This window comes from Seriola lalandi, unplaced genomic scaffold, assembly GCF_002814215.2.
Source record: "Seriola lalandi dorsalis isolate HSWRI2012SDOR001 ecotype SW California unplaced genomic scaffold, Sedor1 jcf7180002054663, whole genome shotgun sequence".
Classification (NCBI taxonomy): Eukaryota; Metazoa; Chordata; class Actinopteri; order Carangiformes; family Carangidae; genus Seriola; species Seriola lalandi.
This window is the reverse complement of record NW_019525216.1, coordinates 1,731,476-1,759,194: the sequence shown is the minus strand read 5'-3', so window position 1 is coordinate 1,759,194 and position 27,719 is coordinate 1,731,476. Positions and strand designations below refer to the sequence as shown.

The 27,719-nt window shown below is 40.5% G+C and overlaps 1 protein-coding gene across 2 annotated transcripts in view; it reads right to left on the bottom strand.

Moving 5' to 3' along the window:
- Positions 1–1,612: 1,612 nt before the first annotated feature.
- Positions 1,613–27,719, bottom strand: part of LOC111665943 (phospholipid-transporting ATPase ABCA1) — a 146,550-nt gene continuing 120,443 nt past the window's right edge. For both annotated transcript variants that reach the window (XM_023421077.2, XM_023421078.2), the window contains exons 44-50: positions 26,477–26,583; positions 22,794–22,935; positions 21,723–21,857; positions 19,878–19,981; positions 18,546–18,638; positions 10,279–10,522; positions 1,613–4,431 (exon numbers count right to left, since the gene is read on the bottom strand). In XM_023421077.2, coding sequence (XP_023276845.1) covers positions 4,303–4,431; positions 10,279–10,522; positions 18,546–18,638; positions 19,878–19,981; positions 21,723–21,857; positions 22,794–22,935; positions 26,477–26,583 — 954 coding nt within the window. In that variant the 3' untranslated portion in view covers positions 1,613–4,302. The remainder of the gene's footprint in view (positions 4,432–10,278; positions 10,523–18,545; positions 18,639–19,877; positions 19,982–21,722; positions 21,858–22,793; positions 22,936–26,476; positions 26,584–27,719) is intronic.

Here is a 27,719-nt window from a genome sequence, read left to right as displayed (position 1 = left end):
TAAAAAGTGGTGGCAGAGTTGTAGAAGGGAGACAGCAAAATAAACATTTAACAGTTTGGTGTACATTGGGACAATCGGGTTTTGCCCTCCATGTTTGAACATACAGTATATATATAAATACTGTATTGAAGAAATACCGCAGGAAGAGAATCAATAGTTGAAACAAATTAACAGCCTGCCTGCTCAGTCCTGCACCCCCGATTCTCCTGATCTGTAATGTAACCTCTGCTCATAAACCTACGTAATACACCGGGATGAAATGTGCAAGGGAATAATGGTGGAATGTGACAAGTAATCGTACCTTAAGACTCCAGTTTTATCGCCTCTGTGAAGTTCCCACCTGGCTGATTGCCTCTGGCAGCAAGCCCCAGAGCTCGGAGTCCTAATGAGTAAAGAAAGAGAAGAGGTGTGAGACATGCAGCAAGACCAAACATTAACTCAAGATACTTAAGTCCAAGAAAAACTTTACCTAGCATAAGATTTCTTACTGTATGTGGAAAATATGAGGGAAGTGGCGGAATTGATCAAACTTGGGGCAACGACTCATTATTATCTTTAACCATGGACCATTTTTCAATTAGTTTGTTCATGTTTAAATGTGAAAAGTGTCATATTTTGTCAGAAGATTGTGAATAATGTCCATCACACCCAAGGTGACATTTTAAAATCGGTTCTTTCATTCAACCAAACAGTGAAAGACCCAAAGATTTTAAGTTTACAATAATATAAAACAGAGAGAAGATGATCTCATCTAGAAACTGGCTAAAGTCTGGCATTTTTAATTGATAAATGACAAAAACAACATTGATGTCCCCCTGTGCACAGGAGTACTGTTTGCAGTATGTTTCTGTGGGCCAACAAAAAACAGTAAATAATTTAGCTAGGCGAAGTACAGCAGAAACTCACAGAGGACTGCAGCTTTCCCTGTCTTCATCTGACTGCCACTCACAAACAAAAACAACCAAATACATTTGCACCTAAGAGAGAAAACAAAGAATCCATATGCATTTATCTCTATAATTTAGACTGAAAAGTAGAGCAGACACTTAAGCAGATCCATTGAGGTTTGATCGTCTAATCCACTGGAGGAAAAAAAGCAGAAAATTGGTATTAGAAATGTTTTTAGAATGACATAAAAATGAGACATCTTAATGAACTGGAGGACAGTCACCACCAAAACAAGAGCTACATATTTTTGTGATGCTGAAATTAAATTGAGAAACCAATTGGTTTAACCTTAGGCTTACTAGCTTTGAGTTTGCTGGAGAAAAAAAAGGTAAAATAAATAAACAGAAAGCCCACACACTAAAAGTGTCTACATGGAAGTTTGACAAGAAAATGAATTCATTCTCAGACATCTGGCAGAGAAAATGTCTTGTCCCCTTTGAGAAGGCTAATTTTGAAATAAAAATGCCTTACCCACTGAGGCGCAGTCTGAATTCTGGCATCCCATGGTCGGAGTTATAAGATGGACGGATGTGAGCCTGCAACTGAACACTCAGAGAGAGACACGAAGGAGTGAAGGGAAGGACAAGACATCAAAACAACATGTACAAAGTTGACTTTCAGTGGACAAACGCAGCAATGTACAAACAGTAAAGTCAGAGTCAAATTACAATTTGTGCAAATGTTTAATAATTTGTCTTGGCATGAAGCAATATTCAGTACAAATAGAATCCATTATTGTTTGCAACGGGCATGATAGTAATGTGAGGACTTAGCAGAGCATACAAATTATGTCACGCTTCGAAAGGAAACCACAACCATTTTCAAGTTAAGTGCCAAGTATTATAAGCTACATAAGAAAATAGCTTTTGGGTTTTTAAATCATTAAGACACTTACATTCTCTCATTGTTGTACAATACAGTTAGAATATAGCTATGGATAACTCTTACATTTGAATGTAAAATATTCCTGAGTCAAAATTGCACATAAAACATTGCTGAGTGATATTTTGCCAGATGTGAAGACACAGACCATTTAAAAGTTTTAGATTTTGTTTGTCCAAAGCCTGTAACAGATTTTCTGTTCGATGTTACACACGTTGTAATTATAATTTAATTAAAAAATGAAATGAATGTCAGAAAGGCAATTTTACGGTTTTAAAAACAGCATTTATGTTGCTGTATTTATTATTATCAACAACTGTTATAAATGGATGTTTCCCAGTCACAACTGACCTTTCACTAAACCGCTCCGCTGAACTGTGATTATCCAATCAAAGCTTAGCAACCGTGACAAAGCACAACAGGTCTATTAGCATGTCTGGCTACCAAGCTAACACCAACAGTAGAAACAGAGTTACCTCTAAGGTTATATCAAAATCTGAAAACATAGTTTATGTGGTTACAGGTTAGTCACTATTGTAACTACCACAATCACCGTGTATGTTAGTATTTACACAGTTTGTGGAAGCCAGTCCTGGATGCTAGCAGAGTTTAAAACAAAATAATAATGTTGGATGCTAACTTTTTTTTCCTAGGACATGTACTTTCGCCTTTAGCATGGTATCATATGTAGCCATCACATGTATATTTAAGACCTTTTTACAAGGTTCTCCTTTTAAAATGACTCCAGTGGAAGCACAAAAAGAGAGGACCCATTGTTACACAAAATTACTAATAATTTTGAGTGGTAACTCTGCCACTGTTATCATTGTAAACAGAATATGTGCAAAAGGGAAGCTTGACAGCAGCAGCAACAGTAACTAAGAGAGGCAGGACTTAGTAAATAGTCAATTGCAATAAAATAGTCTGTATACTTGCATAACGTAAGATATACACCTTATACACCTTAACTTAGCAAATAAGGCACATTGCTGATTTTCAGAAGGGTTTTCAACATAACCTCTGGGTGTTTAGAGGGCACATGGTGACATAACATCTTCACTTTATTAGCAGAGTTCTGTACATGAGATGGAGTGCTTTATTCTGCGATACCGGCACTGGCCTCTGGTGATCACAAATTAACACGTCAGTAGCAGTACCAGTACCAGTACCAGCATGCGTTATGAAAAAAAGTTCTGAGTAATAAAGTTTAATTTGATTCTGCAAAGAAAAGGTAATGAATAAAATTGAAAGATTTCAAAAGGCAATGCATTAAAAAATGCATCAAAATGTGCTCATACATTCATTAGTAACTCCTCAAGAAATGTGTCCACTTACATTCATGATCACTGCCTCTAATGCAGCAGGAAGGCCCTGAATAGTAGTTGCCTGTACGCTATAATTGGTGCACACATGGGATGCATTGCCTTTCTTGCAGACCAAACATGTTTGACAGCTGATTGACACTGACTGACTCTGTTTTGTCCCACTGCTGTAACCTCAGCGTAATTTATTAAACTCTGTCTACTGCTGATTGGAAGCTCATTCAGACATTCAAAGCCAACACATTGTTATTAATCATTTCTGCTGAGTGGCAATCACTGGATTGCTTATCAGCACATCATAATGTAGAGGTTAAATTTCTTTCAGCATTTGTAAAACGTTCCTACTTTATTGTTCATATTTGTGGATATGCGATTAAATGTGAACATAAGTGATTGAACTATTGTGCAATAGTGAGTCAAACATCTGATCTGATCAGTTCAACGTCAGCAACAATAAGTCTTTGCCATAATTTGGTCTGAAAACACATCAGGGAAGAGGTTTCTCTTTTATATAGATATACAGTTCAACATATAATCAGAATCCGAAGCACATGTAAACAACTGGTAAAAATATCAAATATAATTTAATTTAAAGGTCAGTGCTGAGGTATCTGAGGTGCTGTGCAATGCTTTCAGGGAATCATTTAGTCCTTACACTCTCCTGAGGTATATTAAGATCAGCAGTACACTCCAAACAAAATTGAACTGGCATGTCGTTCATGTTTGTTAAACATCTCTCATGGTTGTACACTCTTTTTGACCCCACATCTATTCGTTTAATGGCACCCAGACCGTGTGGAGGCTACATGATCAGTGCCACAGGGAATCAGTTTCACCACAAGTTTACACATTTATAGTAGAAACTTTTTTGATTCTTTGCATTAGAAATAGTTAATTGGTTATTTTTAGGGAGACATGTAGGCACCACAAACACTTACAAGCCATTAGGCAATGGTGCACTAGGTGCAAAGTTAAGACAAAGATCATTTTGAAAGACCTGCCTCCACACACTGTGGTGATTAGGGTCAAATACAGTGCATCTTTCATGAACCCATAATTTTTTTAATTGAAAATCAAACCCATTCCATTTTCGTTTGGGTATAATGCTGCCCCACTGTAAGTCTAACGTGTTATGCTTTTGTTATGGGTGTTACACCTTCTCTCCTTCTTGGGAGGTCTTCACAGACTGCAGTGGCTTCTCATCAGAAGTGTCCACCAGGTTGTCGTAGGCCTGAGAGTCTTCTTCTCCGTGCTGGTGCCTCGCAAAATTCACAAAAACCTGGAATATCAAGGAGGAGGAGAAAAGCACTTAAACGCAAAGACAAGATAAACACTTACACTAAAATACACGCAGTACTGAAGGGCCTGTGGACATTTCTCTACCCATTTAATTTTTGCTCTCCCCCACCCTCTGCCTCTAAAGCAAACAAATATAGCGGGACAGACAACGGGGCGCATGTGAATGAGTTGCCAGACAAGGGCTATGAAGCATCAAGTAAGCGACTAGGCTCACACAGTGAATGTCAGTTTGACATCTTTGACCAGCTGAGAAAGAGAATAAAACAATCATTCTTCTCTCTGTGATGCCCATTTAATGTCAGAAGAAATCAATGCTATGGCGTTCATAAAAAGCTGTGTGAATTTCATTGTGCTGTAAACATCGCCGCAGTCCAGGCTTTTTGCTCTCTTAGCATTAGCTGTCTATTGTGGTAAAGCTACACAAAGACTTTTACTCCGCAGACAAAAGCAACAAAGAGGATCATATAAAATGATAAGAGCATTGCTTTTTCATTAAAAGATTTTCAGTTGGCTGTGTGAATATAAAAGGATATGCGAATTACTAGATTATATTTAAAATCTCAATGAAAAAAAAAAAAAAGAAGCATCCAAACTGTTTCCATGAGCGACAACTCTGACTTCATATGAATTAAACCCTCTTTTCATTGCAACAAACTCAGCCCTAAATTAAATGGGACAGCAGAAATGAACAGAAATAAACAATAGCGTCTTTCCAGGGTTTGGTTTATGAGAAGCTCAGATAATAAAGACAGAGTAATAAAGATCCATCCTGTTTGCTTTTGAAGCGTCCATTTTTAATTAGTCAATATAATCTGTAGCCTTATAATTTACTGTTAATTATAAAGAAAAAAAGTCTTATTAACATTTGTGAACTTAATTTTTTGAGCAAAGGAAGTGCTTTGCCAATTACTGTGATGTATTTACTTTGTCATTATTGTGTGATATCTTTTTAAGTGAAAATGTGGACTGGAGGCATTTGTATTGCTCATGTATTAAGCTATATTCATTTATATACATTAAAACCTTTAAATAAAGAGTTTGTTATTTTGAGAAAGACACTTATTCGCTTTCGTGCCGAGAGTTAGATGAGAGGATGGATCCTACTCTCATGTTCATTAAGTATTGAGCTAGAACGAAAGGGCGATTAGCTTAGCTTAGCATAAAAACTTGAAGCAGGGGCAAACAGGCAGTCTGACTCTCTCCAAAATACATAAATTTGCCTAACATACCACTAAAGTGTAACATGTTACATCTCACTTGTTTAACATGTACACAAAAAAGACAATTTATTTGGTTTACAGGGGATTACGTAGCATAACCATTTCTTGTTAACAAAAGCCAGAAGCAGTGGCTTGTGTGATGTTGCCTGACAACCACCAAAGACACCGCACAACATTAAAACTCAGGACAAAGCCAGGCTAGCTTTTTTACCCTTTTAAGCTAAGCTAAGCTAATCGCCTGTCATTTCACAGGAATACATCTTGAATGTATAGAATTGAGTGATGCTATGTTAAATACTGATAGTCAGACAAGATTTTTCTTTATTCAGGACAGACTCAGCACTAACACTTTTCCAGGAAAAGTGGTCCAGAGTTTCTCTTGGAGGTTAAATGCCTTGCTCACAGGTAGCTAGGCAGTGGTAATGAGTAATGGCAAGTGCTGCTTTTTCACTATCCTGCACTGGGTTAAACTAAAAGAGTCAAGTTATTCTAACTAGAGATTCAAATTGTGAGACTTTCAGTGAAAACCAAGCTATTCCACAGAAGCCGTTTATTGTCCTTAGTCCACTCTAAGTTAGGGCAGGTCTTTGCCACTTCATCCGCTGCATTTCCAAAACAAAAGCAACTAATTTCATTCAAACAAGTAATACTGTTTGTTCAACTCTGATTTGTCGAAATTGGACACTTACGTATGTGAAGCCTCCTGATGAAGAAACTGTTAAGTGTAAGCTCATAGAGCTGGTGGCTCGCTACACCTGGAGATTGCCTCGGGGTAAAATAGGCCTCTGTGTGATGTCAGACCATCAGCAGTGTGTATCAAGGTCACAGTTGTCAAGGCATCTTACCAGGGGAGGATGAGTAAGAGGAGAAGAATGACAGTAGCAACAAATACACCCTCTGCACATCTCTCCCGGCCTCTGACCCTGCCACTGGCTGATATTGGCTTGATGTGCTGAGACATGCAGAGCATTTCATATTCATAGTCAAGGCTGTATAGTTTTGCAAAAGAATTTATAAGCAGTTTGTATTTACCTTTCTAAAATTGCTTCAGTGGTGCAGTTGACAGCATTTTTGAATGAGACGACCATGGTAAATTGATCCCCTGCTTTGTGATGTGATCTTCCTCGTAATGTACTTTCTGTATTTAGCCAACCATCCATTCATGATCTGAAAGTCATGCACCACTGCTGCTGAGTGGCATTTTCTTAATAACAGATGGATACAGGCATTAATTACATTACAGAGGGTGCATTTGGGTGTTTATTTGATGCCCGTTGAGGCAGAACAGAGGAGGTGAATGACGTTGAATCACCCAATTAACTTTCAAAGGAGTCCTTGCACAATGTGAAACGGCGTATACATACATGGAATTCACATGTCCGTGTTCTGCCATGACAGTGCACTGAGTTTGAAAATGATTTTCAGAGGTGGAAGATTTCGCTTTTGTAGCTTAAAGAAGACAAAACAACTGAACTTAAATAACTTTCAGCATTTAAAAATAGATTTAAAAAGGTAAAATTACATTATGTGACACTTTACGACAGCAATTCTTAATGTTCATAGTACAAATGTTCATTAATAGGTATGAGTTTGCGCCCCTGAACATCATTAGGCATGAGTTATTAGGAATGAGTTAGGTATTATTAGGCACAGTTTAAAGCTATTCTAATTAATTTATGGGCATTTGGGGGCTGTGCAACACTTTGACATATTATCTCCATGAAAACATATCCAGCCAATATGCAGCAGGAGCAGAATTTGGAAATTTAATTTGGCGTCACATTTCTGTGTGTAATTTTTTGCTCTCTTTTTAGCTCTGTTTTACTCCTAAAAGCATGCTGCTAACAGTTTTCTTTTTTGTTTTGGGGTCAATGAGAGTGTCTAGACTGAAACAAAACAAGAACATTGTAGGCAGAAAAACCAAAACAATGAGCTAAAAGATGTTAAAAAGGCTACTAAATAATTTGCATAATTTAAAGTTTAATCTGCTGCATACGACATGCAGTAAAATGACATTCACATTGGCTTGTCCAAGTAACATCATCATTCTCTGATGTTTTTATACGTATTTTGACTTGAATAGCAATGGCTGGCTTACTGCTGGAACATTTGTTAATTTATGACATTTTGGTTTGTTTGACCTTCATTGAGCACCATGTTTTTTCAGTTTTATTCAGCTTTTTATCTGATTAACAAGTTATTCTAACTAGAAAGTCAATTGTTTATGTTACCCATACTGGGGCTGGTAATAGGAGTTACTGTAAAAAACTTATACAAGAGAAGGGAATGTTCATTTAAGTCGGCCTCAAATGCAATCACAGTACGGTATTTTAATTTGGTAATAGAGGAAGAGAGTTTGAGATGTCAGGTTGCATCACACTCTTTGAATCATACTGTGTACAATCAAACAGAATAATTGGCTGAATACATTAACGTTAAAGCACATTTGAGCTAAACATAAGATTGTGGGTGAGTGTTAGTGATAAACTGTTCAGCTGTTTCACTGTCGAAGTGGTGACAATGTGGACCATTGTCTAACACACAAAGCAGCAAAAACTTCACATTCCTACCACACAATCTGCTCCTAAAAGACAGTTTAGAAAGTCACACTTTCCTCTCAAACGCTCCATCTGCTCTGCACTGTCTAGGCCATCAGCGTTAACGCCTGAGCTCCTGGCTGTGTGGATCAATATTAATTGTAGTGCAAGTCGAGTGTTATACTATAGGGCAGGGCTCTTCTCTATAAATCATCAGCTGAAAGGTGACTGCTTAGGTCTCCACAGGTTCTCCAGTACTCCCCTCTGTGTTTTAATACTCTGATCTCCTGGTCCAAGTATGATTTATTTACTACCTCTGATCTGGTAAATATTGACCAGCGCAGATGTGGGGCAAGCTGACGAAAAAGAAAACAGAAATTACGCAAGGTTAGAGGTAATAGTATGGCTGAATGCCAACAATCTGTGAAACATAAACAGGGTTCTGCTAGAAGTCCTTTAGGAGAAACCAAATCTGACTGTAAACCAGACTAAGTAAAAGCATTTAGCTTTACATAAATTCCTTTCCTGTCATAGTGGAAGGCTCATCTCCCCCTAAAGGGCATATCTTACTTAAACAGTGCTGTAGAAAATGTTTTATCTTGAATTAGGGGTTATCCACAAGGGATTATCATGATAATGACATGCTCAACATCCCTGCAGTATTCTTTACATGACATAATTTGAATTGAATACAACAGTGCCACAGAACAAATGCACAATCACTCACTCACTCACTCACTCACTCACTCACTCACTCACTCACTCACTCACTCACATCTTTGTTTGGAATTTTTTTTTAATCCAACAAGAGGCTCTTTTTCCTCCCACGGTGGAGTGGAGCGATGACCTTTCTGGACCCTTCCGAGGTCATCCTTACCTCCCACCTGGTCATCTACTGCTGAGCTAATGGCAGGCTTGCAAGACCAGACACACACGCCTCTGAGTGCCTGATTGGATCAGGTCTCTGCGACCATTTCAAAAACACAAGGTGAACCCAGATCATAACATGCTGGACTTGGTTTATCTCACCAATCAGGGCTGGCTATCCCACCTGGGCTGGAATAAAATAAGGGCTCTGTGTGGGGCGAGCTTTGTATATACTATATATAAAAAAAAAACTCAGTCTGGATCAATACTGGGACGTGGCGGTTGAACTGTCTTGGCTACACAAGCCACAGTGTAGTCCTTGGTTAGTCTGACAGCCTAAATGGGAGAAGACAATGTCTAGTCAGTGATAGATCTTTAAATCTTATCCCGGACTGCGCAGACTTGCATTAACTGAGAGCACTTAAAATGCTGAATGCATTGATTAATGACCTAATGATCCGTTAAACTGAGCTGTCACTCCACAGAATTACAGTAGGACAATAGAAAATGGCCCCAGATACTCTCCAGTTCTGTCCATGTCAGAAGAGAAATTTCGAGTCAAATTGTGCACCTGCTGCTTCTGTTGCAGCTGAAACCAGCTAAAACTCCTGCTTTGCTCTCAAGCATAATCACAAAATGACTGAACAACTCCACTTCCGTGCTCATCTTTGCTTTTTCGTCAGAATACAGAGCGAACAACTTTCCCAACTGGATTCAGAGGGATAATACCACATTTGGATGAAGAGAAAAGTGTCATCACTGCATCTGCGCCTTGAACAAACCTTCGGAAATAATCAAGTTTCCACAATTCAGATTACCAATACCCAAGGCAAAGCAGACATATGTCACACATATGGAGCCTGTGCGTAATTGCTCATTAGAAGCGTGTTTTCCAAATGCGTAACAACAACCTGGCCTTGTGATTATGTTTTGCAAATATATTGATATAATCTCTGACGGTGAAGATGAAAATCGGGAGACTGGAGTAAATGTACTGCTGGTTTTCAATGGATGGATGATATTTCACCTCTGGAATTATGATAGGTTCCTTTGATTGAGTGAAACTGTAAACCTGTTACAAATTTATATTTGATAATTAATAATATGTTTCTCAGTCTAAGGGTAAACCAGTAATACTTACAGTTAGTCAAGTGAAAACAAAAAAAAACACAAACACGCATCCATTTCTTTTTTTGGCCTTACCTGATCCAGAGTTGTCTGGGACACAGAGTAGTCCTCCACACCCAGCCTGTGCTGATGGCTGGTGAACTGGCTGAAGATGGTGGACAAAGCTCCCTGTGTGAATGGCAGCTGATACTGCAGCGTGTTGTGATGCTTCTCCTTCAGGACACTGCTTGGGAAGGTCTGCTGGACAAAGTCCTCGACTGGCCCCAAGGCAGGAGGAGAGCCACCAACCCTCACGATCACTGTGTAGCCATCACCAAATCTAGAACGAGAGTGCTTAAATAAGCATTCAGTAATAAAAAGAAAAAAGAAAAAAAGAAAAAAAGTGCAAACAAGAATGTTCATGGCTGGTCATCTAAGTAATGAACCTTTCCCCTGTGGTCATCACATGGTGTGCTGATAATTGTGGTGTATAACTGGAAAGAAAGAGCGAGAAAGGAAGCAAAAGACATGACAAAATTTAATCTGTCTCATATTTCCCCAGACACTTCAAGCTTCCTGGATGTGGTGAGCTGGAGAAACAGGTGGGTCACAAGCAGCTGAGAGTAAAAGCAGCTCCAATTGAAAAGTACAACAAAGTTTCTCGCTGATGAATTAACTTTTCCACCTTTGCAATAACTACAGTTCCAGTAAACTCGGTTAGTTGGTTAGTTAGTTAGTTAGTTAGTTACTGTTACTGCCGATGATGATTAGGTGATAATACGTCAATGTTGTGATTGCGGCTTGTTCCACCGGCAGGTAGTGGCAAAAATGAAGTATTGCTTCTTTAATTATCTAAACATAAAAATTCTGTCAAAATAAAAAAATTATTCATGCTTGCTTCACTGAAAGAGCATGGGGTTGACAACCTGTCAACCTGCTCTACTGGTAAAACTTTACAACATGTACAATATCCCTGACATAAAATATTGTCACAGATGAAAATGGGCCATAGCTAAGCTCTAAAGCTAATTAGCATTCTGCATCTTCCCAGTTGTATGCTACGTCTGGTGAGCACCAAATAAGACTGCGCCTTGTTATTCTGTCGTTAGTACTCTTATGACCCATTGTTTTCTACCTAATTAATTCCCTAATGTTGGATTTACTCATGGAAATGTCCATTGTGGGCTAGTACACAGCTACATGCAACAAGAGTCACAGGCTCCCTTAGTGGCAATTAGAGATATGGTGAATAAACTGCAGGCCTACACGATCCCAAAGGGAGTGACAGGGAGAGTGAAGCTCTCTGCTGGTGCTGAGAAGCACTGTGAATGAACCCCATGGGTAGCAGAGTCCCTTTAGTTAAAACAGGTCTGCCTAAAAATGAAGAGCCACAGTGCAAGAATAGTGTAACTACACACAAACTGTATGTGGGAATGCTTATTTAGCACTCATCTCCATTAAGGATGCACTAGTGTCTTTTAAATGAAGGTCTGAAACTTACTAGAATTGTCTTGCATTATGGTAAGATGTCAGAAGTACAGTATATGGACTATGATACATCAACAGGAGCTGACATATGAACCAGTTACCTGCTGCATCATTATAACTATAACCCATGACCCCTGTCTCCTGCCAAAAGATCTACAACTAGTCCTGTCAAAAGACTGCGGTGAGGAAACGAGATAGTGGTGTTAGCAGCAAGGTCTGACACCACAGCGAACAAAATATTCAAATCACAAATAGCAATGCATAAAAATGTACACACTTAAAAGGCTACAATGTAATAGGAAAGTAAGAGGATCTGAAACTGATACAGAAGGATGCGGACAATTTGCTGCAGTGACTGGACGATGTTCCATCCCATGATGCAATAGACCCCGTGGCATGCTATCTTTCCACATCCTGCCTCCAGCTTACAGGGAGGATCTGAGCGCTGTGCCTGCACTGTGATCTTCCCAGGGGCTGTACGCCGCAGGTGATCAAAAAGCATCCCCCATGAAACTCTGGGGAATATTATGTAGTACACATCACAGCAAGTATCAGCATGTGAGTGCCTCATTAAGCAACTGCCCGGTGGATAGCCCTTCAACCGCTCCAAATTGTACTTCAAACTGACCTGAGCCCTGCTCTACCTTGTTATGAAATACTGGTCTTTTCTAGCCGTCCGATGCACTCAGGGCTTCAACAGCTAAAAGTGTGGAGAATCGTCACAAAAACAGGTTCCCAACAATAACTCTGGTATTTATTTACTGCAAATTGCACCATATTAGCGCTGCTTTGCTGTAGCTCCCTTCACTTGGTATTCAAACTCCTAAATTTGTTATCTGTATGACTATATTTCACCGTAATATGATTATGGTTCATATTTGCCAATGAAATTGGGCATAAAATGATTGAATTATACAGTGGGACTGGGTTAATGTAACATTGTATGTTCGGTCTGCTCTTCATAATGCGCAGAGGAAACCTGAACGGTGTAGCAGGTGCTCTGGGTGCTGAAGAGTTAAATCATTTGTAGATTGCTGATTGCCAAACAAAAGTATAACACACACTGATTGTAAATTTTTTTGTAAAAAAACTAACTTACAAATAATTGTATACTATCGGCTTTACAACAATGGAGGCCAATTTAAAAACAGGTTTTGGCAAATGGGACAAATCTGCGCATCACTGGGCAATAACGCATGGCTTCACCCAAAGACGTGCGACAGCGTGTTACCACACGCCATATATTAGCTGTTCACATGAAATGTAAAGACACAATGAAGCATCCACCTGCCCCTTAACGAGGCACATCTTCTTTCATTCGCACACTGCACCATCTTCCACGAGTAAAGCACACATTTTATATTAAGTATAACCAGAACACTTATCCTATTGTGTAAAGGCCGTATAATTCTGGATGATTTTTATAAGATGCAACAGTCTCCACAGTCTGCAATCAGACACCACTACCACCACAATATCACAGCCATCCCCACACATCAAGCTTAATTCATCATCCAATCAAGACTATGACCATAATCCACTTGTGTTTATTATAGCTTCCAGCTCAAGAAATGTGCTTTGTCTGTGGTCTCCCAACCTCAGCCAAGATGCAAAATTTTTTGCAAAAATCCAATAAGGCCAGGAATCACTGTGGCAGAGGGGTTTGGCGAAAGGGTTTGGAGCGTATGTGGGTAATGAAATGCTGCTTGTCAGTGACAGTAAAAGGGCTTATCAATTAGCTTCCCCTCAGTCTCTTGCCTCCCCTACCTTATTTTTATTTCCTTTCTTTGTGCAGCCACACAGGGGCTTCACGCAGCACTTTGGGAAAAATATCTTTCTTTCATATTCATCATTTTTATTCTGCCTCTGTATTCACAACAAAACAAGTTCTTTCATCTTTGATACACTGTCTGTCTTGGCTCTCCTCAAATAAACTCTGCCTGTGTAGGGAAAGGTAGGTTTGGATCTTTAAACAGCGCCTGCACTACACTGCACGGTCATAACAATAGCGCTGCATGCTTGAAACAATTAATTAGCTTTTAACTGGTAACTGGTGATTTAAAAAAATAAAAGCAAGATCTTCGCAATTTGAGGTTGAATACAACCATAGAGAAAATAATGACTGGATTACATTTAAAGTCAAGGCTGCCCCACATTGTCACAACTAATCCTTTCATAATATTTTACATTAGAGATATGATGCAGCAGCTCAACACAGCATGGCAGAGCCACTGTCATGTCTGCGCTGCAGCTCTTCATTTTCATTATTCTGCCTCAATCCTCTCCTCCACCCTGGTCGGCTGGAAAGTCGTTCTTCCATGTAATTTAAAACAAACAACAGCCAGACACAGATAAGGGCATGACAGGCAGAAAATAATTCTGCTGCCTTCCTTCATCTGAGGGAGTCTAGAAAGGTCACCCTCACCACTGCCAAACCTTGTATTTGTGTCTGCAGGGGGGAGGGCGGATGTGGGGCAAGAGGTCACACTGTGGCTTGGGTGGTCTGATGCTTTGATCAGGCAGGAAGTCACCCAAAAAAACTTCCTTAGTTCCTGGAGAGCGGGCTAACAGCGCTCTAGACAGAAGCTCAGCCGGCAGTGTGAGGAGAGAGAGACGGGTGGGTGGATGGATGGATGGATGGGTGGATGGGTGGTCTTTGTCCAATCAGTAAAGGTAAGTTTTGCAGTGTGAAGTGTTCAAATAATGTGTGTTTTAAAAAATATTATAATAAGGAAGTTTAGAAGTGACAAAATGAGCTGTGAAAGTAACTGTGAATGGAAATCAAGAGTGAGAGTTTATTCTTGACCTTGGAAATAGTCAAAAGCTCTTAAATATGTCCTTACTGATCGTTTTCAGTGATAAATAGTGTCTGTCTGCCTCTATGATATGTATTTACAAGATTTTTTGCATGCCGTACTGCATATGAACTGTAATCTACCATGGAGGCCATCATCTGGCCTGTAAAAGTTGTTACAACAGGCTTTTTAAACATGTATACATGGGCAAAGACCTAATAAAATACAGAGTTATATAGTCGTTTCAGTAGACCTTGAAGTGCTGCAAAATGCTTTGATACAAAAACTAAAATCTGTGCAAGAACCACATGCCCACATAAATTAAGGTTCCTACCAACTATCAAGGGTAAAGATGTTGTGTATTTTGAGTGCAGGCGACTCTCAGATACATACAGTATATATACAGTACACCATCTGTGTCTGTCAATGTTCGAGCAGTCTTAATTACACCTACGTTGCTGATGCATTGTAAACCGTAAAGAGAATTATTTTGTCATCCATCTCCGTCGGTGAGACGCACTTAAAAGCTGTAAACTGTTTAGTTAATGGCACACCTGCAGAGCTGACACAGACTGAGTGGGAAGGAGTTTATTGGACTTCTCAACGTCAACTTCAGGGGATTGATCCAAACTTTTTAGACACCAGTCTTGTAAAAACTCTCATGCGCCCACAGCGCATTACCTTAATGCATTAAAGGCACTTTACCCCCCACTTTTATATCATGACGTGCCTTAAGCAAGGAGAAAATAAGACTCCAAGCTGTGGTGTGTACTTACTGCAGGTACTCTATGAAGCGGGGAGATATGAATGATATCAATCAGTGAAAAATCCTGCATCGGCTAGTGGGTGGCCTTCCTAACTGACAAGATTATAGGGGAGCTTTTGAAGCTGCTTTTATTGGTTCCTCCACTTCATTTGGGTTTACTTAACACCTGGAAGCTTTCATACCACACACACTGCTATGCTAAAGCAGTGTTTATAGCCTCTTGCACATTTTTATTTTTTCCTTTTTTATTTCTCACCTTCTCTGTCAGTCTTTCATAAATTCCTCGAAGTGTGATTGATTTGAGGGGCTCAATATCGGAACAGGTAAGGAGGATGTTTTTAACAACCACGGAGAAAGATAATGAAGGAGCTTCTTAAAATGGCCTCCCCACTGTTCAGGTTCCACAGCCCAAAACAAATCTTCATCCCCTCTCACATGCTAAGCAACCTCTCTAGCAGTTTAAATGGATTATTTTGGCTGAGTTGGGGCTTGATTGATACACAGAGGCGGGGTTGTTAAAGCAGCAGTAGGGCATCTCAGTGATAAAGACGGGGTCACCACTGAACTAAAGGGGGCAGCACTAACAAGCACTTGGATGGCTGGGTTGGAAGCCACCTGAGAGTAGCAGAGGGAGGAATAAATAGAGTAATACGCTTGGAGGTTTTTGAAGGAGAGTGGCGGGGGGGGGGGGGGGGGGGGGGGGGGGTGAATGTGGGAGGGTGAACATGTATTACATATGAGCAATAGGGGGTCAAAATGTGAGAGCTGCCCCCGCGGCGAGATTCTGTACTCCTTTCAGGGGCTCGTGATGAAAAAGAGATGGAGAAGTTGGGGGTAGGGGGCTGGTGGGGAAGAAGCGGCACCCCCAGCTTTGCAGGTCAGCCGCTCACGCCGTGTGACAACGGTGTATGCGCCACCTGCCTCTACAGCCATTGCCCCCATCCCCCACCCCCTCGACTTCAACCCCTGCCGGCTGATGGAACTCTTCCCATCTGCAAACTGGCAACAGCTTGTGCATTTGTGAGACTCGGCTCCTCCATTCCCACATTATGGACTGAAATATTGGTCATTCAGCGTTTCACCCTGCAAAGCTGGATTGATGAGGCTCAGGCAACTTAAATGACGGTGGATCACATGCTAAAACAAGGGGGGGGGCAACATGGCAGCACAAACATGTGGTGGGATAGTGACGAGAAAAGAAAACAGAGAAGACAGTCCTTAATTGCCATTTCAGTCATTAACAGGGTCCCACACCTCATGAAACATTAATTACACAAAGCGCTTCGGAGATAGGGACGCTTAATTAGAAATTATTCACTGCGTGACGAGAACTGAGCGATAGCATTTCAGCGGCATGTAAATTGTCCGTGTGAGATCTAAAATAAGCACGGCGAAAATCGGTGTAGACGTCATGCTTATCTGGCTCTCACTTGCTTGTCTTGTGCAGTGCGATTCCCTTTTACCTGATAGCGTGTTGAGTGAAGTAGGACATGTGTTAACCCTCTGCTCTCCTCCCTTGTTTGCTGCCCCCTCCTTCCCTCCCATGGCTCTTACCTATCCTATACCACCTGTGTGGTTCATAAATTATTTACACCACCTTGCTCTTCCCCCTGCAGACAGGATCTAATTGACACAGAGGATCTGTCAATTACCCCAACATCTGGGAGGGACTGATTGGTACATCGCTCTCCTACTTCATCCCTTCGCCTCTCAACTCTCCCTCGATCTCACTCTTTTTCAGACCTATCTACACTCTACCTTTTCTCTCTCCCCAGCGATCTAAAAGCGCGGCCAATGATATGACATTAACGCTCGTGATGGGAAATACCCTTGACACTGTTGCCCCCTCCTTGCCGTTCCAGGCGTTTCCCCTAATCCCCTGTACGACTTGAAAAATGGTCTGCTCCACCCCTCATCCCAGGTGTATTGATCTTTCTCTCCGCCCAACGATTGCCACCACATATTCCTGTCGTCAGTGTAGCTCTCGTGTCTGTGTGTGTGTGTGTGTGTGTGTGTGTGGAACGTCCTTCCTCTTACAAGATCACACAATGGAGTGGTAATAATGTCACCAGACTGTACCTAAGGTAATGGATCGGCCTCACTGTTACATGCAGGGCTCGGGGCATAAGTGCTGGCCTTGGGAAATGTCAGATGAATATCAGAGAGCGGACCTGAGCGCTAAGAGTTAAGGGCAGGGGATATCTGCTATGAAGACGTAGCAAAACGCATTAAGAGACATGTACAAAACCTATTAGGGGTGTGCATAAGGACAGGGATGGTGTTGGAAATAATTTATGAGTCTGGAGAGAAACAAATGTGAAACTGAGATAATGGTGAAAGATTTGGGGCACTAATCCGAGGCCCACAGACCTGACTGTCTGCACATTTGCTCCATATATGGATCTTGTGAAATCAATACAATCACATTGATGAGTCTACACTAAAAAAAAGGACATGTTTAGCTTAGTGCACCAAAATATACAAGGCAAGAAAACATCCTGGTAAGCAAAACAAATGAATATATTATCGTTAGACTTCATACCTCTGAAACTTCAAAGCAAACACAGATTGAAGTTGAATAAAATATTAAGGTATAGTGTGACATTGCAGGATATATCCTAAGTCAGATGAGCATATTGATACCACTCTCATGTCTGTACACTAAATATGAAGCTAGAGCCAGCTGCTAGTTAGCTTAGCTTAGCATAAAGACTGTAAATGGGGGCAAACAGCTAACCTGGCTCTGTCCAAAGGAAAAATAATCTGCTCATGAAGATAACTAGTTACCTGTTGTTTATTTGACCGACACAAAAGTGTAAAACCATGCCAGGCTAAGCTAAACAGCTGCTAGCTGTAGTCTTATACTGAACTCACAGATATGAGTTTGATAGCGATCTTCTCATGTCAGCTAACTCTTGAGAAATAAGCGTATTTACCAAAATGTTCAACTATTCCTTTAATTATCATGACACTGTGGAGCTTAAGTGAAGTTCCACCGGTGCTGTACTCTGATAAATTGGGTTCCTCTTTGTGTAGCTCCTGTACAGCCCTTCTGAGCCACAGCAATAAATGATAAAAGACGGATATGCATTCTTTCCTTTTCTCCCTTGAAAAACTTGAATCATATTCTTTTTTATTACCAATGTACTCGGACTCATGTTATTTATATATACAGTATAAATAACAGAATACCTTGGTGGGAGACTGGGATTTCTTTCATCTCAATTCAAGGAGCTTCAAAGATTTTTTATTTTTTTTATTTTTTTATTCTACTCTTGGTCTAACGCAATCTGTGGCAAAGGAAGGACCCTCACCTGCTCTTCAGATGCTGGATGCTCCCGAGACACTTGAAGCGACCGTTTACCATGATGGCCATGCGTGTGCACAGTGCTTCACACTCCTCCATACTATTGAAAGAAAAGAGTGAGAAATTTTGCAGATTAAATGGGAAATAGCAATAACACCAGATGCTTAAGTCCTTTCCTTTCCAGTTAAGAGCCATTGTGTATTTTGTATAATGGAGATATTTTACAGATTTCTTTGACGTCTCTCCTTCTCATTCAAATTGTGCTGGATCCAAGACAAGACCACTGATAACAATGGTTTTTATAAAGGATACAAATCACATTAACACTCAACACATTAATTTTAGACTATGTAAGCTCATTATTTTATTGATAAAGATCTTGATTATTTCATTGAGACTTCCCAGTTACAGTTCAAGTTGGGTTAAAGCATTTTCATGTCCACTTTGACACCTTTAACGGACAACAAATTTGGTAATTAGAGGGAGAGGAAGGGACCATCTGTAGTTCTTATTATCTCATTTTTTCTCTTTGGGTGTTGGGCTGGAGCACGAGTCATTTGTAGCTGAGGCAAAACCTGTGAAGCCTTTCTGAGGAATGGTGCAATTAGGATTATGACTTTGTAAAACCTGGTGAATCTGCCACTTAACAAAACACAACCACCTGGTCATGCCATGGACGATTGGACGCAGCTCAGCCACACTGCCTAGGACAACAACAAATGCTTTTATTTCTCAATGAAGGCAACACAGGTAATGAGGGTAATATATTCCAAATAAAAAAAAAAACACCACAGATTACTCACATGAACTGCCAGGAACATTCAAAAACCGAGGCAATTTGAGAAATGGTAAAATGAAGTGGCATATGAATTGTTAAATGTTGCGTATCTACCTGGGCCATCAAGTTTTAAGTTTCACAAAAAATTAGGCTTATTTTTTTTATTTTTTTTCCTAACTCACAACCATGTCCAAAACTGGCCAACATTACAGAAAAAAAGTTGGGGAACTTAACTTTACTCCAGGAAATCTTGGATAATGAAAAGACTCCAGCACTGATATTGACAGTTTCTCTTTTCATGGTGGAAAAAAAAGCCAGTCAGTCAATATTCCCTCACGCTTCATGAAAGCTTTAAAGCAGTCAGTGTGTGTCTCTGGCAGCCGTTATTAACTGCCACACAGGAAACAATACCTTTCAACTAAAGTGTAACTCAAATTAATTCTAATTACAATATCTACAATATACATTCATTTTATAATAATATAATAATAATTTGGTAGCTCTGCTTCCCCTTGTGAAGAGTCAAATCCATCAAAGAAAATCAATAGAGTGATGCTGCACCTGTGTGATGTGAGGATGACTGAACGTCCCTTCCTGATGACACTGAGGATGCAGTCCCACAGGAAGCGCCGGGCCTTGGGGTCCATCCCAGTGGTTGGCTCATCCTACGGTAAATGTAACCTCTTTAAAACAGTTTCCATTACAGCACATCTTTTGGGGGCGTAGGATTTCATGGTTCATCATTTAAGGCAATAATCTGTTAATCAATTAATGATATGCTAAAAGGGTGACAAAGAAACATGAAATATCTGAGTAAACAAGTGGAGAAACAATGAGCAGCAATAAGCAACATAAAAAAAGCTGTTACCAGATCTCAACCCAGCTGACCAACTGTAGATTTAATGTATTAATATGTAAGGCAGCTCTTACACCATCATCAAAACACCGTCACATTGTCCGGTAAATGCCCTGAGACTTGTCCTATATATACTTATAAACACACACACATACACACACACAGGCATATGGCACAATGCACACAGTAAAATTTGGGTGAATTCAGAGTAGGCCCATGCACACATAACCGAGACACATACTGAAGCCCTCTCCAGCACAGCACGACACACTGACAGACACACACACACACACACACAGTCTCAGCGACTTGCTTTTTCTTTCTCCTCAGGGCTAGTCTGTCCATGCACGATTAGAGAGTGACAGTACTCAGTCCATTGCCTGGTTTCGTTCCAGGCCTGGTTCTCCCTCACTAGCACAATCCTACAAATCCCATGGGGTACTTCCATCACCGTGCCCAATGTGTCCCCGTGCAAACCCTATGTGGCACTGCCTCGAGGCCGCCTGGACTCCCTGGGCTAGCACACAATACTGAAACTGACACAGACACTGACAACACATTATCCCACTGCCTCAAAGTGAAGGCTAGCCTGGCTCAGGCGAGTAAATAAGGAGGTTTGGAACAGTGCAGCTCTACAGCCTGCAAACTGAGCCAGAAAACAGAAATGGCTGGAAAGATTATTTAGTAAATGTCATTTATTATGGATTACTCATTACCTGACTAAAAGTGTTATTAGCGGCATAATCTGAAGAATTGCTTTAAATGAAGCAAAGAAATGCATTTATTAGCGTTTACAGGCAAAAAAGAAAATGCAATGGCAATATGTTGTAACTTTTAGTATATCTGCATTATTTGACCTTGTGATGCGGTGGGATAACAAGTCAAATGCAATAATCATAATGAAAATTTATACCATACACATTGAGCCCCCATAAGGAGTCCCCAATGTGATTTAAGGCCATTACTGTCTGTCCCTCAAGATAACATGGACACAACTTCCTGATTAAACGTTAAAGCCGCTTAATTGAAAACATGTGACGCAGTATGTTCTGAGTCATGCTTTCATTAATCTTTCATCGGTGAGAAAATGCTCTTGCCCTGAGTTTTAAGTCCTGGTGGATAGGAATTTAATATGTGTAAAAGGAGTTCAGTGTGCTGCACAAATCGGTTCTTCCTTGAAAAGAAAAAAGAATTAAAACATGACCAGTGAGTGACCCCTGAAACACACACTCTCCTCATCCACAAATAATGTACTTGTGATCCTTTGGGAAATCCAGTGAGGATTTGTGAATTTGATCCATATCTTGTCTTGTCTATTTCTCATTTCTGAAAGCATACATTAGCCCAAATTCCTATACTCTATCATCTTCTTACTACAGTCTAGTCTCTGTGTGCTTGTAAAGAGAGAGAAAAACCCCCCAGATCTGCTGTAATCCAAACATCTGCACCACATCAATATTGATTTAAAATATTACAGTCTTAAGTCTTAATAAAACAGAAGCGTATCACATTCTCACCGTGTACAACACATCAATAAAGCTGTATCTCACCAGAAAGATCACTGGAGGACAACCGATCAGGGCTATAGCAGTGGAGAGTTTACGTTTGTTCCCACCGCTGTAGGTTCCCGCGGATTTGTTGGAATATTTGACCAGCCCCAACTTTTGGATCCCCCACTCGGCCACCTTTCGAAGAGAAGACACAAAGTGAACATTACGGTGTCAAGAAGAGTGTTTCCATGATGGATGATATTTTGGCTTGGATCTCCAATGTATTTAAGCTCTGCGGCTTTCAAGGACGAGGCATGACAGCTGGCATCACTGTAAGACCTTAATCACAGGCTGCTGAGGTACTTTACTGTTCTCCCTGCTATTTCAACAATTTCTCATTGGCACCAGCAATCAGGAGCATCGCCAATGTGCACAATATCACCGGGTCTCTACGGACATGTTGAGGTGTCACACTAGATGCAGGATGTAGGCCCTTCATTTCATTTAGAAAACATTCCTTGCAAATACATGTGGATATATTTGATTACAGATTATGCAAATATGACAACATGAGGATTTAGTTGGAGTATTGCCACCAAAACAGCCATATTACAATGGGCCACAGTAAAATTAAGAGTTATGCTAGCAGCGCAGAACTGGGTCCCTTTGGACAGTAGCTAAGAGATCAAAGTCCTGGCGCTGGGTCTGAGGCCTATGGTCGCCGCCAGCCTCTCCCCTCCTTTGATCTTACTGTTGTAGAAGCGGGCGGTGCAAGAGGAGTGCATGGAGGCCGCATAGGGCCGGCCACACCACTAGGCATGGTGAATAATGTAGAGCCATAACCCACAGCTGCTGCTTTTCTACCACCGGCCCTTTTTCATTATGTATGGCTTCTCCCATTGAGGTTATCTATCACTTTGACGTGTGCTCCAGCTTGCCCTACATGAATTCTGGTTGAAAAGTATTTGATGGTGAAAATAAAAACACGCTGAAAGGAAATAAACTGATAATCCAGTGTCCAATGTCTTGAATTACTAGATTTGTGTTTTTTTAATCCGCAACTATGGCACCTAATCTACATTCATGTGTAAATGTACAAGGACAGGAAGCACGAGAGGAAGTAATGGTTACCATGGTGACCTCGTTTTCAGGTACCCCCCGTAACCTGGCGTAAAACTCCAGATGTTCTCGTCCAGTAAGCAGGTCATTGATAGCATCAAACTGGGGGCAATAGCCCATGTTCTGGTGCACATCCCTCATTTCTGTTCGTATGCTGCGAAAGAGAATATACATGTTAATTGACAATGGATGCCATTATTGTTTGAGATAAAAGATACACACACACATATATATATATATATATATATATATATACACACACACACACACATATACATAAAATGAGAACATTTAGAAGGCCAAGAAGCAAACACTTCATTTATTCTGCCTATTGTATTTCAAAGAGAACTAAAACTTCAATTGATTTAGTTGGAAAGATTCATTAAATATTCACAATAACTTGATAAGAAAAAGAAAATCAGAGCTGAGAGTGTCACGGCCTGTGTTTCTCTTTGAAACGCTGCCAAACTAATATGGAGAAGCAGAGTGGTTCATATACTGTACTCATGGTCTCAAGTTAGTGTCTTCAAAACTCTCTGTCTTTGACATAAAAGGTAGGCAAATAAAATAAAAACTAAATACCAAAAATCTGGCCCTGCAATCTTTTCCAGACATACAGTTCCAAGCTCAGCAACATGCACCCTCTAGAGGCCAGTAAAATAATGGCAGCAATAGTTCTGGATGAAGACATTTTCCTTTTCGCAATCTACGATATTAATACTTTCACCACCTGCAGGGAGCAAATGTTACAGCTGATTTTCTCTCCTCTTTTTATAGCTGCTTTGTTTTTTCAGACATAATATTGGACCCATTTTTCCCCTCAAATGTTATTTTCCCGGAGCAATGGTCAGCCTCAGAGAAGGTAAATGTAATTTGATGTGTTTGGAGGCTGCAGGTGGTGGACTGAAAGCTTTAGTGATCTAATATTATGTTTTGTTTTAGTTTTGATAAAGGCTCATGATAAGAGTAGGTTATAGCCTTTAGCAGATTCAGGAACAACCCACCACAGCTCCACATTTTTAGTTTTGTTAGTTCAGGCTGGACAGACTCTGCCGCTGTATGACAAACAAAGAGTTAACCTTTCACATTGCTGATAACCATTTAAGTTTGCTGCCCCTCAAACTAGAGTCATCATATAGTATCTATGGGAAAGTTAATGAAAAACATTTAAAAATTTAAGAATTTTTAGCTTTTTGTCTAGCATTCTGTGCGCTAATGACCAAACAGCTATGTTATTAGCTGTTTGACTGATAGCATACGTGCAAGATTTGCCAGAGAAAATTTTTTATGAATGGTTCCATTTAATTTTGAAGTGTTTGGTGCCAACATGCGTGACTTTGATACTTTACACCACTGAATTGTCTATTTAAAGGTTAGACATTTTGACAAATGCTTGTGTGCTGTTTCAGTTACATGCTTAGCCCAGCATAAAGGCTAGAAGCAGGGGGAAACAGTGAACATAGCTCTGTCCAAAGGTAAAAAGCTCCTTTAAAACTCTCTAATTAACTTGTCCTATGTTATACATTATATACAGTGGCAAGAAGAAGTATGTGAACCATTTGGAATGACCCGGTTTTCTGCATGAATTGGTCAAAAAATGTGATCTTATCTTTAACTAAGTCACAAGTGGAGACAAACACAATGTGCTTTCAGCTAATATAATCTTTCACACCCATTAAACATTCACAATGCTAATGGAAAAAGTAAGTGAACTCTTGGATTTAATACCTGGATAAACCTCTTTTGGCAGCAATAACCTCAAACAAGCTCTTCCAGGGGCTGCTGATGATCAGACCTGCACAACATTCAGGAGGAACTCTGGACCATTCTACCTACAGAGCTGCTTCCGCTCGGCCTTATTCTTAAGGATGTTTGGTGTGAACATTTCTCTTCAGGTCATTCCACAGCATCTCTATTGGATTAAGGTCTGAACTCAAAAGCAAAAGGCAGATTTTGTTTGTTTGTATGACATTCTGTGGTAGATTTACATTGATATTTAGGATACCTTGATAAACTTGGGAACTAATTTTCCCCTCGATGATGGCGAGCTGTCTAGGCCCAGAGGCAGCAAAGCCCCAAATCATGATGCTCCCTCCACTGTATTTCTCCTTTGGGATGATGTTTTCGTGTTGGTATACAGATTCCGTTTTTTAACACTATGTTCTTCCCAAACAATTCAATCTCAGTTTCATCAGCAGATAAAAGATTTTCCAAGTAGTATTGCAAATTTTCAATATACTGATCTGTGTGTTGGCTCAAATTGACAGTGTTTGCTCAAAATCATCACTTAGATGAAGATCTGACCATATTTTAACACAAATTCAAACATAAATGCAGGTAATCACCAAAGGGGTTCACCTCCTTTTTCTTGCATCTACCCATAAAAAAAAAAAAAAACCCAAGTGCAAAAATCAACAGGTTGTGGCTTTTTGCTGCATTGTGTTAATTAGTGAAGTTTAGAGGTGCATGTGGGCAGATTCCTTTTACTTTTGGCTCGCCTTTTTGTTTTCTCCCACTTTCAGTCTGTATGCTAAGCAAAGATAATCGCCAGCTGGCTGGGGCTTCATGTTTAGCCTACATGACAGCGGTGTCAACATTCTCCTTTGAAACACAACTGAGGTGGTCCACTGCTACTGCCAGTTTGCTGTTGGTCTTAGCAGGCCAGCTTTGCTCTTTAGCATTCGACAGGCAGTAACACTGGGCGGTAAACGGATGGGGAATGTAGGTATTAAAAGCTAGTCCTTGTGACAATCACTGATAAGAGAGAGAGAGAGAGAGAGTGAGTTGTCAGGAGAGCAGAGACTTCCATTCAAGAGACTGCTGCTTCTTCTCTTCTGCCGATCATTCTTCTTGCCAATGCACAGAGAGCGTAATGAGCTGAAACCAGAAGAGTGGGCGTACTCAAATTTGTTTTTCTCTCCTTTCAGTTTTTCCTAAAGGTCTGTGGGATTTTTCTTTGATCTCCATTACCCACATTAATCAACATTAATACTGCTGTGTTAGGTGTTGCTCTACTCATCTCCTTTTCTTTTTGGAACACAAAGTCAAATACCAGATGTGTACACGAACAACTATGGCAACCTCTGATGCACAACCAGTCGCAACTCACACTCAACCACGCTGCCTTACAGATGCGTGCCGAGGCAACAGAACACAGTTGTTTGTTCCTAAAAATAAGGAAGAGCAAGCCTTCCTTCGCTCAAATGCTTGAGTCTCACATCGGTGGTGTCAAGGTATTTTTTTCTTTTTTTTAGGCATGTACAAAGATTTCTTATGACTGATTCCGCAAGGCAGAAACAAAAAACATAGCAAGGTACAGGGCGAGGATGTGAAAAGGAATGATATATGGGAAAGATGTGCAAGAGGCAGGAAGAAAGAGAGAGCAGAGTCTTCAGCATTTCTGAGAATATCGCAGTGAGGAGACATGAGAGAAGCGAAGTTGAAAAGGCAGAGACGGCAGAATTTATGAGAGATATCAAAACTACCTAGCCAAGAAAAACAAAGAGTGAGAGTGTGAGAGATGGAGAAATAGAAAGCTGTGTTGCACAGAACAGGAGTAGCTCTGAAAAGGTGTGAGCTAAAAATAACCCCCACCCCCGCCCCCGTCCCCCCAGCTCGATTCCCACCTGAAACGCCATGTTGGGTGGTTAATTATGATGAGTTACTCGGTGCACTAGCGGGACTTAGCGCCTCACCTGTATCCATTTAGGAAGGCCTCTCCACTAGAGACCGGGATGTCTCCTGTCAGCATCTTGAATGTGGTGGTTTTCCCAGCCCCATTGATTCCCAGCAAGCCAAAACACTGGTGGAGACAACAGGGAGTCCTCCATTAGAGCAAAGTGCTTTGTAGATACAAGCCTCATTGGAAAACAAACAGGACGCAACTGTGATGGATGACATTTCAAATATTCTGTATGTAGATACGTTTTCTTTGAGGAAGTTTATCTATAGACTTTCTAAATATTGTAAATATATAATTGAAACTACAATTTATAGAGTGTGCATGACTGGTTCAATGTTTAGCAAAATAACAAATTGTTATTTCTGTACACAAACAAAACAACAGACAGTAAATCAACACGGCAGACACACAGGAACAAATACTGTAAGAAGTCGACCATTCCCAACGGCATTTCTCCCTGCCTCTGTAAATTGCTACAACAAACATTATCCTCTCTTCATCTTTTCTCCCTGATGCTGCTGATTTTACTTCTCTCTGGAGTGCTTGAGGCAGGAAGTTGTCTCTGCAGCGCCCTGCGGTCATGTGACCCGCCTTAGGTGCTCTGGCTGCGGCATAAATATTTGATTTCTGTCATTCATTGATCCCTGCTTGTTTGTGACCTGTGCTTCTGAATGCATAGAAGAGGGCTAAGCTTGATGTAAATAATGCATGGAAATGCAGTGTGTGATCAGCAGAGCCCCGTGAATCACAATATTCCACTGGCATTTACACTGGGCTTTGAGTAAACAGTGGCAGAGAGGATGGAAACCAGCGGAAAGCCCACCAATCACGACTGAGATTATGTTTAAATCAAGCTTTCCTGAAAAACAGTTATTGTGTGTGTGTGTGTGTGTGTGTGTGTGTGTGTGTGTGTGTGTGTGTGCATGGCAGTGAGAGAGTATAAGTATGTGGGCATTTGTATTATATAGCATTTATGAAGGTTTCCTTGTTCAAAACTATGCAAAGGTTCACGTCGCTGCATTTTTGTATTTGGTTCATTAAGTTTCCTAGTTCAGTACAAGTTTTCTAAATTAAACATCGCTGGGTCCTCATGCCTTCGCTCAACATACTCCGTTGCTCTAGCAATGCTCTTCTACTAGCCTGTTTGTGTGCTTTTAGCACACACATGCTTGGCAGTAGCATAATGGCAGAAAACAAGCCCGATAAGGAGATTAGTGTTCTTCCTAACACCTTCTCTACGCAGTGTTTGGAAGATA